Source organism: Salmo salar, chromosome 08 (assembly GCF_965601325.2).
Source record: "Salmo salar chromosome 08, fSalSal1, whole genome shotgun sequence".
NCBI classification, from domain to species: domain Eukaryota; kingdom Metazoa; phylum Chordata; class Actinopteri; order Salmoniformes; family Salmonidae; genus Salmo; species Salmo salar.
Window position 1 is genome coordinate 16408059 of NC_138298.1, and position 12866 is coordinate 16420924.

General features: G+C 42.4%; 1 protein-coding gene across 1 annotated transcript; it reads right to left on the reverse strand.

Moving 5' to 3' along the window:
* Nucleotides 1–6844: 6844 nt before the first annotated feature.
* On the reverse strand, nt 6845–11644 carry LOC145881522 (uncharacterized). The gene is made up of 3 exons (XM_082978396.1): nt 11114–11644; nt 9814–9946; nt 6845–8177 (listed from the first exon to the last, which is right to left on the reverse strand). The coding sequence occupies exon 3, from the start codon at nt 8015–8017 to the stop codon at nt 7031–7033; it is 987 nt and encodes a 328-aa protein (XP_082834522.1). The 5' UTR covers nt 8018–8177; nt 9814–9946; nt 11114–11644; the 3' UTR covers nt 6845–7030.
* Nucleotides 11645–12866: the final 1222 nt, after the last annotated feature.

A 12866-nucleotide genomic window follows, 5' to 3' on the forward strand; every position in this document is an offset into this window, starting at 1 on the left:
CCTAAAAACAAAAAACATTTGTCATAAGAAACTAGCTACCTGGTATACAGAAAATACCTGAGCCCTGAAGCAAGCTTCCAGAAAATTGGAACGGAAATGGCGCTACACCAAACTGGAAGTCTTTCAATTAGCCTGGAAAGACAGTACCGTGCAGTTTCGAAGAGCCCTCACTGCTGCTCACGATCATCCTATTTTTCCAACTTAATTGAGGAGAATAAGAACAATCGAAAATTTATTTTTGATACTAGGTCCCAAGAAACAAAGAGATCTTCTGTTGGATCTGACAATTAATCTTGATGGTTGTACAATAGTCTCAAATAAAACTGTGAAGGACCTCGGCGTTACTCTGGACCCTGATCTCTCTTTTGACAAACATATCAAGACTGTTTAAAGGACATCTTTTTCCATCTACTTAACATTGCAAAAATCTGAAACTTTCTGTCCAAAAATGATGCAGAAAAATGTATCCATGTGTTTGTCACTTCTAGATTAGACTACTGCAATGCTCTCCTTCCCGGCTACCCGGATAAAGCACAAAATAAAACTTCAGTTAGTGCTAAACACGGCTGCTAGAATCTTGACTAGAACCAAAACATTTGATCATATTACTCCAGTGCTAGCCTCTCTACACTGGCTTCCTGTAAAGGCTAGGGCTGATTAAGGTTTTACTGCTAACCTTCAAAGCATTACATGGGCTTGCTCCTATCTTTCTTTCCGATTTGGTCCTGCCATACATACCTACGTTCACTAAGGTCACAAGACACAGGCCTCCTTATTGTCCCTAGAATTTCTAAGCAAACAGCTGGAGGCAGGGCTTTCTCCTATAGAGCTCCATTTTTATGGAATGGTCTGCCTATCCATGTGAGAGACGCAGGCTCGGTCTCAACCTTTAAGTCTTTATTGAAGACTCATCTCTTCAGTAGGTCCTATCATTGAGTGTAGTCTCGCCCAGGGGTGTGAAGGTGAACGGAAAGGCACGGGAGCAACGAACCGCCCTTGCTGTTTCTGCCTGGCTGGTTCCCCTCTCTCCACTGGGATTCTCTGCCTCGAACCCTATTACGGGGGCTGAGTCACTGGCTTACTGGTGCTCTACCATGCCGTCCCTAGGAGGGGTGCGTCATTTGAGTGGGTTGAGTCTCTGATGTGATCTTCCTGTCCGGGTTGATGCCCCCCTCAGGTTCGTGCCGTGGGGCAGATCTTTGTGGGCTATACTGGGCCTTGTCTCAGGGTAGTAAATTGGTGGTTGAAGATATCCCTCTAGGGGTGTCGGGGCTGTGCTTTGGCAAAGTGGGTGGGGTTATATCCTGCCAGGTTGGCCCTGTCCGGGGGTGTAGTCGGACGAGGCCACAGTGTCTCCCGACCCCTCCCGTCTCAGCCTCTAGTATTTATGCTGCAATAGTTTGTGTCGGGGGGGCTAGGGTCAGTCTGTTATATCTGGAGTATTTCTCTTGTCTTATCCAGTGTCCTGTGAATTTAAGTATGCTCCCTCTAATTCTCTCTCTTTCTCTTCTCTCAGAGGACCTGAGCCCAAGGACCATGCCTCAGGACTACCTGGACAGATGACTTCTTGCTGTCCCCAGTCCACCTGGTCATGCTGCTGCTCCAGTTTCAACTGTTCTGCCTGTGACTATGGAACCCTGACCTGTTCACCGGACATGCCAACTAGTCCCGGACGTGCTGTTTTCGACTCTCTCTACCGCACCTGCTGTCTCCAACTCTGAATGCTCTGCTTTGAAAAGCCAACTGACATTTACTTCTGAGGCGCTGACCTGTTGCACCCTCTACAACCACTGTGATTATTATTTGACCCTGCTGGTCATCTATGAACATTTGAACATCTTGGCCATGTACTGTTATAATCTCCACCCGGCGCAGCCAGAAGAGGACTGGCCACCCCTCAGAGCCTGGTTCCTCTCTAGGTTTCTTCCTAGGTTCCTGCCTTTCCAGGGAGTTTTTCCTAGCCCCCTTGCTTCTACATCTGCATTGCTTGCTGTTTGGAGTTTTAGGCTGGGTTTCTGTATAGCTCTTTGTGACATCGGCTGATGTAAAAAGGGCTTTATAAATACATTTGATTGATGTTCTTCAGGTCACTGTACCCCCTTTCGCACAAGGCTCTGACTTTCCAAAAAGCAGGCAAGGCCAGCAATACAGGTGGCTTGATGGAAGGCTCCCTGTTAACCAGCTACACTTTTGATACCAATTGGTATTGAACACCCTCACCTTTTCATCCTTCTTCATGAAACTGTTCTCAGCAGAGGTCGACCCTTTGTTTTAATTCGCACCTTTCTGTGTACCCCAGAGAATGAAAATGGTTCTTCAACAAAAAGTCCACAACATTTTCGGTAGTGTTAGCCATTCTGCTGGCTAAAACTGCATGATTGCGCTGGTAGATAGCTAGCTACTGCTACTTGATTCTGAAGTTAGTTTGATATTATTCAATTCAAATTCATTTTTTCAAATTACAGGAGGAGGTGGTAGATTTTAAATAGTTTTCTTGGTTTTAGAACTGTATTTTTGTCCAGTTAATGCAAGTTATTTCAATTGGCCTTGCTATCACTTTTTACTCTCAATCTCTATCCAATAATGTCACCAAGTTTCTCGACACACAGAACCCCCCAGAATGCTCTGCAGCATAACCCCAATACAACACACTAGGTTCATTCTCTGATCATAATCCTATGATTGGATGGATAAGATGTCAGTTCATACTGCAAAATCTTTGATTGGTTGGAGGTCATCCCCCGGAAGTGGTCATAATTACCATGTAGGTCTATGGAAGGGGGGTATTGAAGTCAATCTAGCCAGAGAAAAACGGAAACTAGCTGTCCTCCGGCTACACCATGGTGCTTCCCCAGAAAGTGCTGTTGAAGTTACTATAGACCTTCATTGCAAAACAGTGTTTTTTAATCAATTATTTGATGACATATGAATATATTTAGTATAGTTTTAACTGAAAAAAATTACTTTTTAATGTTTCACTTTTTATTTTTATGAAATTTCACTGAGGAGGATGGTCCTCCCCTTCCTCCTCAGAGGAGCCTCCACTGCTGCATATACTGGTAAAATTATTTGATAACTGGTTAGATGGTGTTATGTTTTTCTAAAACTTTGGTCTACATTAATGTGAAAGTCAGTAAAATAATACTGAGTAAAAGTCAAAGTATTTGGTTTTAAATATACTTAAGTATCAAAAGTAAATGTAATTGCTAAAATATACTTAAGTATCAAAGTAAAAGTATAAATAATTTCAAATTCCTTATATTAAGCAAACCAGATTGCACATTTTTCTTGTTTTTAAAATTTACGGGTAGCCAGGGGCACTCTCTATAAGACATAATTCACAAAGCATTCGCGTTTAGTGAGTCCACCAGATCAGAGGCAGTAGGGATGACCAGGGATGCTCTCTTGATAAGTGTGTGAATTGGACCATTTTACTGTCCTGCTAAGCCTTCAAAATGTAACGAGTACTTTTGGGTGTTAGTGAAGATGTTTGGAGTAAAAAGTACATTCTTTTCTTTAGGAATATAGTGAAGTAAAAGTTGTAAAAAAATGTAAAGTAAAGATACCCCAAAAACTGCCTAAGTAGTACTTTAAAGTATTTTTACTTAACTTTTTAGTGACGGGGCAGTATTCGGAAATTCATATGAAATTAAACTGCCTGCTACTCGGGCCCAGAAGGTAGGATATGCATATTATTAGATGATTAGAAAACACTCTGAAGTTTCTAAAACTGTTTGAATGATGTCTGTGAATATAACAGAACTCATATGGCAGGCAAAAACCTGAGAAAAATTCAACCAGGAAGTGTGGAAATCTGAGGTTTGTAGTTTTTCAAGTGATTCCCTATCCAGTATACAGTGACTTTAGTGTTCATTTTGCACTTCCTAAGGCTTCCACTAGATGTCAACAGTCTTTAGGACGTTGTTTCATGCTTCTACTGTGAATGGGGAGAGAATAAGAGCTCCTGGAAGTAGATGAGTGAGAAAATGACATGAGCTCAGTGGCACGCGCTCCCGTGAGAGTTAGCTGTGTTCCTTTTCTTTTTTGAAGACAAAGGAATCGTCCGGTTGGAATATTATGGAAGATTTATGATAAAAACATCCTAAAGATTGATTCTACACATCGTTTGACATTCTATACATCGTCTGTACTTAACTGCGCAAGCACAATGCATTTGGAGTACTCTACCGAACGCGCAAACAAAAAGGAGGTATTTGGACATATACAGTGGGGAGAACAAGTATTTGATACACTGCCGATTTTGCAGGTTTTCCTACTTACAAAGCATGTAGTGGTCTGTAATTTTTATCATAGGTACACTTCAACTGTGAGAGACGGAATCTAAAACAAAAATCCAGAAAATCACATTGTATGATTTTTAAGTAAATAATGAGCATTTTATTGCATGACATAAGTATTTGATACATCAGAAAAGCAGAACTTAATATTTGGTACAGAAACCTTTGTTTGCAATTACAGATCATACGTTTCCTTTAGTTCTTGACCAGGTTTGCACACACTGCAGCAGGGATTTTGGCCCACTCCTCCATACAGACCTTCTCCAGATCCTTCAGGTTTCGGGGCTGTCGCTGGGCAATACGGACTTTCAGCTCCCTCCAAAGATTTTCTATTTGGTTCAGGTCTGGGCCACTCCAGGACCTTGAGATGCTTCTTACGGAGCCACTCCTTAGTTGCCCAGGCTGTGTGTTTCGGGTCCTTGTCAAGCTGGAAGACCCAGCAACGACCCATCTTCAATGCTCTTACTGAGGGAAGGAGGTTGTTGGCCAAGATCTCGCGATACATGGCCCCATCCATCCTCCCCTAAATACGGTGCAGTCGTCCTGTCCCCTTTGCAGAAAAGCATCCCCAAAGAATGATGTCTACACCTCCATGTTTCACGGTTGGGATGGTGTTCTTGGGGTTGTACTCATCTTTCTTCTTCCTCCAAACACGGCGAGTGGAGTTCAGACCAAAAAGCTGTATTTTTGTCTCCTCAGACCACATGACCTTCTCCCATTCCTCCTCTGGATCATCCAGATGGTCATTGGCAAACTTCAGACGGGCCTGGACATGCGCTGGCTTGAGCAGGGGGACCTTGCGTGCACTGCAGGATTTTAATCCATGACGGCGTAGTGTGTTACTAATGGTTTTCTTTGTGACTGTCGTCCCAGCTCTCTTCAGATCATTGACCAGGTCCTGCCGTGTAGTTCTGGGCTGATCCCTCACCTTCCTCATGATCATTGATGCCCCACAAGGTGAGCCCCAGACTGAGGGTGATTGACCGTCATCTTGAACTTCTTCCATTTTCTAATAATTGCGCCAACAGTTGTTGCCTTCTCACCAAGCTGCTTGCCTATTGTCCTGTAGCACATCCCAGCCTTGTGCAGGTCTACAATTTTATCCCTGATGTCCTTACACAGCTCTCTGGTCTTGGCCATTGTGGAGAGGTTGGGGTCTGTTTGATTGAGTGTGTGGACAGGTGTCTTTTATACAGGTAACGAGTTCAAACAGGTGCAGTTAATACAGGTAATGAGTGGAGAACAGGAGGGCTTCTTAAAGAAAAACTAACAGGTCTGTGAGAGCCGGAATTCTTACTGGTTGGTAGGTGATCAAATACTTATGTCATGCAATAAAATGCTAATTAATTACTTAAAAATCATACAATGTGATTTTCTGGATTTTTGTTTTAGATTCCGTCTCTCACAGTTGAAGTGTACCTATGATAAAAAATTACAGAACTCTACATGCTTTGTAAGTAGGAAAACCTGCAAAATCGGCAGAGTATCAAATACTTGTTCTCCCCACTGTATATAGACTTTATCGAAACAAATGAACATTTATTGGGGAACTGGGATTCCTGTGAGTGCATTCCGATGAAGATCATCAAAGGTAGGTGAATATTTATAATATTATTTCTGAGTTATGTTGACTCCACAAAATGGCGGGTTTGGTTTCGCCTCTGAGCACTGTACTCAGATTATTGCAAAGTGTGCTTTCGCTGTAAAGTTTTTTTGAAATCTGACACAGCGGTTGCATTAAGGAGAAGTGTATCTATAATTCTTTGAATAACAGTGTAATATTTTATCAACGTTTATGATGAGTATTTCTGTAAATTGATGTGCTCATTCACCGGAAGTTTTGGGAGGCAAAACATTTCTGAACATTACACGCCAATGTAAAATGGGGTTTTAGGATATAAATATGAACTTTATCGAGCAAAACATACATGTATTGTGTAATATGAAGTCCTATGAGTGTCATCAGATGATCATCAAAGGTTAGTGATTAATTTTAGCTGTATTTCTGGTTTTTGTGACGCCTCTCCTTGCTTGGAAAATGGCTGTGTGGTTTTTCTTGTCTCGGCGCTGTCCTAACATAATCTAATGCTATGCTTTCACCGTAAAGCCTTTTTGAAATCGGACAATGTGGTTGGATTAACGAGAAGTTCATCTTTAAAATGGTGTAAAATAGTTGTATGTTTGAGAAATTTGAATTATGAGATTTTTGTTGTTTTGAATTTTGCGCCTTGCTATTTCACTGGCTGTTGAATAGTGTGTCCCGCTAGCATCCCACATTTCCCAGAGAGGTTTTAAGTACTTTACACTACCGACGTTAGCAGGCTAGTTGGCTAGCAACCTTGCAAGCTGATTTGTAACAAATTCATAGTATTTGCTTGTAAGTTGGCTGATGACTACTGGTTTGAAATGTAATTGAAACCAGTAGTCATGAGTGTAAACAATATGGTTTAGTTATTTCTGTTGGAGTTTACATTATTGGGAATAGGCTGGCTTGCCTGGGGCCTCCATATTACGTCACACCGCACAAAAACATCTTCCGGCATGACTTCAGCATTCTGATGGGTTTTATGTAATAACTTAAAAATAGAAAAGTGAGGTAACTTTGCATTTGGACTTTTGATGCGTATACTAATGCAAATCCATATGTTACATTCGGTTATGCTTATGCTACCTACCCTTTAATGCAGGTTTTGATCTAAACTTCATAAGTTATCAAGTGGAATGGTTACATTCTATGTTAATAGAGTGGGATGGTTTTTCTGCTGGTGTATGCTGAGATAGCTCCTTTCTGTGAACTTCTTCCCGCATTGCGTACAGGTGAACTGCCTCTCTCCCGTGTGGACCTTCAGGTGTATCTTCAGATTGTCCTGGCGGGAGAACCTCTTCTCACACTGGGGGCAGCTGTAAGGTTTCTCTCCTGTGTGGACCCTCTGGTGCCTCTTCAGGTCACGAGTCTGGGCGAAGCGCATGTGACACTGGGTACAGCTGTAGGGTTTCACCCCTGTGTGGACCCTCTGGTGGATCTCCACCTTCTGGAGGCAGCTGAAGCCTTTGTTACAGAACATGCAGAGGAACCGTTTCTCTTTACTATTGCCTGATGTGGCTCCCCCTTCCTGAGCCTGGGCTCTAGCCTTCTCGTTTGAGTTCAATACCTGATCGAAAAGGACTTGTGAATCGGAAGGCCCCACCAACATGGACACAGGGTCGCGATCCCTGTGCGAATGTAAAGGAGAGTGGGTCGCAACATTTGGATTGGTCTCTAAGCTTTCCCTGTAATCTAAGGAATCTCTGCCCTGGGACTGTCCGTCTCCTAGATGACTATCTGCATTCCATGTGGGAGGAGCGTCGCCCTCCACTTTCACAGTCACCTCATCTACCACTATAACCTCCACTTTCTTATCTTGGCATCCTTCAGTGTATACACTACTACTGTACTGGTTCCAGTCCCCTCTAGACAGATCAGTCTGTGTCTCTAAGCCCAAGGATATGTTGCCAGCGTCCATCTCTGTCGCGTAAGAACAAGACAGATCATCACCGCCAGTGTCTAGCGCATTATCATCTCCGTTTCCGTGGCAATGAACCATCCTCTGGCTCTGGTGAAATACAGGTAAGTACTCTGAGCCGGGAGCTGGAGGACAGCCCAGTCTCTCTGGATCTGATCTGTGGTCATATTCTGTGTGCAAGAGCCTGTGGGTTTCAGTTAAAGTCTCAGGGTCCATCTCTGACGACGTTCGGTATTCCACTGACCCGATGCTGCATCGGGTCCTGGGCAGCGCTGGGGCGGTGATGGGGTTCTGTGGCTAAAGGGGCCGTTCTTTCGGTCTTCTCCTGCTTGACCAGAGACAATCCTCCAGGACCTGCAGCCTCTGCATCTGCAGACTGACGAGAAGAGAGGTGGTACATGAGTTGAATTGGATAACAATGTCATAGGGAAGTCGCATAAGCTCCTATATCTTCCTGAGACCCAGCAATTCAGTTTTATGTTCTTTAATGGACATTCGTTTTTGATCCGTATCGCTAAGGCCATACATGCCACTGTGTTAGGTCTTGTTGTACCTATGAGAGGACATTTTGGGCTTTTCAATTATCACGTGTAGCGGTGTCACCTTCATAATTTTTTCTTGTGTGTAATTATAATTTTTGTGAGTTTGATATTTAATTTTTTTCTAATAGGTAAATATCTCAGGAATAGTTTGAGTTTTCAGAGCAGTGGAATCATTTTCACATGAAATAAGATCTAATAAATGTTCTCTGTTCATATTTACTATCAATTTTTATGTCCAAACTTTTTTTTCTGGGTCTCTGGAGGCTATGGCAGGTAAATGTGGATATACAAAAGCTGAAGAACGGCAGGTAGCCTAGTGGTTAGAGCGTTGAGCCAGTAACCGAAAGGTTGCTAGATCGAATCCCTGAGCTGTCAAGGTAAAAATGTCGTTCTGCCCCTGAACAAGGCAATTAACCCACTGTTCCTAGGCCGTCATTGTAAATAAGAATTTGTCCTTAACTGACTTGCCTGGTTAAATAAAGGTAAAATAAAATAAATAAAAAGAACATACGCACATCCAGGTACTTTCCGCAGGTCCTGGAGTTGAAGGCAAACTCATGGAAAACAGAAAGGAAAACACAGCACACTGCTGCTCATGCTCCCAGGTGATATTTATTTACAACAACATGTTAGCAAGTGAATAGCTGAGGGTAGCAATGGGCATTTGAAATGATTTCACTATTTAAATAATATCATGATATTTTTGTGTTTTAAAGAATGTCTTTAAAAAAAAGTGTTTTACTTCAATGAAGATTTGAGAGAGAAGGTGCTCTACACTAAGGATGGGGGAGGGTTTAGAGAGGAGCAGGGCCAAGTGTGTGTAGCACGGAAGGAGAAAGTAGACAAACCAACTTGCGCTAGTTAGACGAACTTGTTGCTGCCATAGTTTATCTGTCATGCCATCCTGTAGTGCATGTCTTGACTGCATCGTTGTAAAGAAGCTAGCTAGCTACAGTAGACACCAAAGTTAGCCAGCTAGCTAGCTAAAGTAGCAAGGCTAACTGAGGCTATTTTTCTGGGCTTCCCTCCCTTGTCTACGATTCCGTTCATATGAAACAGCCTACCTGTTAGTTGATCATTGTAGCCAACTTAATTCTGTAACTTTAATTCCATTTTGCATTGATTAGAAAGCTCCCACTTCACTTACTACACATGGTTCCTCTTGATTGACCGACAATAAGTTACACCAGTGTGAACCGTATGTAGGCTACCGGTGCCTTCTTTTTTTAAATGAAAACTGTTTTATAAAAAAATGTAATGTAATGGTCTATCCTTGTAGGCTATGTAGCAGTGTCACATAGATCATTATTTAATTTTAGAAAAATAAATACTCTCCCTAGTAATCGAATAGTAACAGTTAGGATATTCGAATAACCATGCCCATCCCCAGCTGAGGGGAGCCTTTCTGAAATAAACTGGCCACATTTGCTTTACAAAGTAACAAGTTTTATGCAACACTATGACACTAACCTCTATCAAGATAACATGCTGGGTTGAGGTTCCACTCCCCTCATCAAGTGATTGATTGGTTGGTCATCTCTCCATGTATTTTGTTCTGCTGGCTTCACAAAGCTCCTGTGGCCTCCAGTGAGATTTCCTTCACCTGAGAGTGATTGGGGGAAAAGAGGTGCTTAGTAGAGCCTGACCGGTATGTTTTTTTGGGGTCCAATACCGATTCCGGTATTGGGGTGACAAAACTTAACGATACAGATATAACTACCGATATACTGTTACAGTGGAAAATTAGTGTAATTTTTTCCACACTGAATTCTCATAAATTGCTGTCCAATAACTACTTCAAATGTTGATTTCTTACATTGTGACAAATTACACATAAGAATGGCCGCAATTGTTCAGATAAGCATCAGATTACCTTTTTCCATATCGGTTAGTTTCAATTATCCGCTGATACCAAGATCGGTCGGGCTCTAGTGGTTAGATTAGCTACCGTGAATGCTCAACAGTATATTGTACACTATTGACACTGTCTAGAATTGGCAAGGATGTAAGGTAACACTTCTCATAACTTCTTGATATACTATTTATTGATTGATGTATTATGTGTCAATTTTTTTCATTGAGTAAACAATCGGAAATACAATAAACAAACATCTGGTTACAATATTATATTGTGTCTTTACGCAAGATAGCTAAGTAATCAGGGGAATTATTGCTTACTATCCAAGAACTGACCGAGCTCTCAAGAACCCAAGTGGGGTGTACCCAGTTTACAGCCGGCCTCCCAGGTTTTCAGTTGATGGTACTGATCCCAGCTTGCTCCCTCGAACTACAATCTCGACGACGGTCTGTTTAATCCAATCCGCTGCCTCGGCTACGACACATCCTCTTACCTTGCGCTCACATTTCCATTGGACCATTACATTCCACATTTCCTGTGTTTCTCAAAATACATCCGGATGCAACTTTGCAAGTGTATCTTTTCTATTTGAAAAATAATGTATTGCTTATATTAAACATTTAGTTTCACTGCTCTAATTACGTTGGTAACCAGTTTATAATAGCAATAAGGCTCCTCGGGGGTTTGTGATATATGGCCAATATACCACGGCTAAGGGCTGTGTCCAGGTCGCGTCGTGCTGAAGAACAGCCCTTGGACGTGGTCACTTCCTCGGGCCTTATTGCTTAAATAACAGTTACCGTCTATTTGATTGGGTTAACTAAGACCCAATTCTGGGTAACACATCTGAATATGTGTGCAGAGGGGAATGGGGCGACAGGCAGCACAGCCTCGGCCTTCTACAAAATGTACCTCTTGCCATTCCTCTGTATCGGTCGAGGATCTTGACACTACTGGGACTGGCAAGGACGCGCTCCCGTGATACCTTCAGTTCCAGTAGCTGTAGTTTCCTCTGCAATCCCCTGTTTTCTTTCTGGCTTTGAGTTATTTCCAAACTAAACACTGCATATTCATCGTCTATGAGTTTACAGATCTCTGCCACAGCTGCATTCGCTAGCACCTCCATGATGGAGGCTATTTGAGTGTGAAAAACCAAACAGTTAGCCATTGTTCGTTAACGTCAGCAACTAGCTAGCCAGCGTTACCTAGATAACTTATCAACTAAGTCCTGTCTCCAACGCGAATTACACACTGCCGGTGTTAGGGTTGAACTGGCTATTTGTATGCATAACCTTTATAATATACCGGGGAAGCTATGCTACAATATTAAGTACATAAACTACGGGTAAATCAACTGTTGAAGACAAGAAGAACTACAACCGGCAACAGGAAGTGCGTCACGACGCTGGGATCAGCCTGCACGCCGACGACAGGAGGAGCAAGTTTAAACCACGCTCCTCCTCCCTCGGACAGGCCAGCATTGAGCAGGAACTATCTCTGTCACAGTATAAAAGAGAGAACAATAGAATGTGACGTCCTCTTCTCTGTTTGCCCTGCGAGGTAAAACAGCGAGACCGTATACGAACAACATATTTACCATACACGTGTTTGCATTAATTAAAGTACAGATAAATCAGAAGTTACTATGTGCGGACTATTTTGTTCTGATACCAGAAACGAACTGTCGCAACTTTAACAGTAGGTTTGGGATATTTTATGTTCCAGCGTGTTAATAAACGTCTAAATAACAACAATAAAAACGCTAACATGGAAATTGTTAATGGTCACTGTTCACTTCCGTTTACACTTGAAAGGAAATTATCTTATTGGTTGGCATCATAGCTCAAAGGTTGTGGTTAAATGAAAAAGGTACGCGCACCGTTCTTTGAAACGCGGTACTGGTTTTTATACGGGAACAAAAATATAAACGCAACATGAAACAATTTCAAAGATTGAGTTACAGTTCATATAAGGAAATCAGTCAATTTAAATGAATTCATTAGTCCCTAATCTATGGATTTCACATGACTCGAAATACAGATATGCATCTGCAGGTCCAAAAAAAAAGTAGGGGTGTGGATCAGAAAACCAGTCAGTATCTGGTGTAACTACCATTTGCCTCCTGCAGCACGACATTTTTGCATAGTTGATCAGGCTGTTGATTGGGGTCTGTGGAAGGTTGTCCCACTCCTCTTCAATGGCTGTGCGAAGTTTCTGGATATTGGCGGGAACTATAACACGCTGTCGTACATGTCGATCCAGAGCATCCCAAACATGCTCAAGGGGTGACCATGTCTGGTGAGTATGCAGGCCATGAAAGAACTGGGACATTTTCAGCTTCCAGGAACTGTGTACAGATCCTTGCAGCATGGAGCCGTGGATTAACATGCTGATACTTGAGGATGACGGCAGATGAATGGCATGACAAAGGACCTCAGGATCTCGTGCAGTATCTCTGTGCATTCAAATCACGATAAAATGCAATTGTGTTCATTGTCCGTAGCTTATGCCTGGCCATACCATAACCCCACCATGGGGCACTGTTTTCAACGTTGACATCAGCAAACAGCTCGCCCACAAGACTCCCTCAACTTGAGACATCTGTGGCATTGTGTTGTGTGACAAAACTGCACATTTCAGAGTGTCATTTTATGTGGTCTGCGGA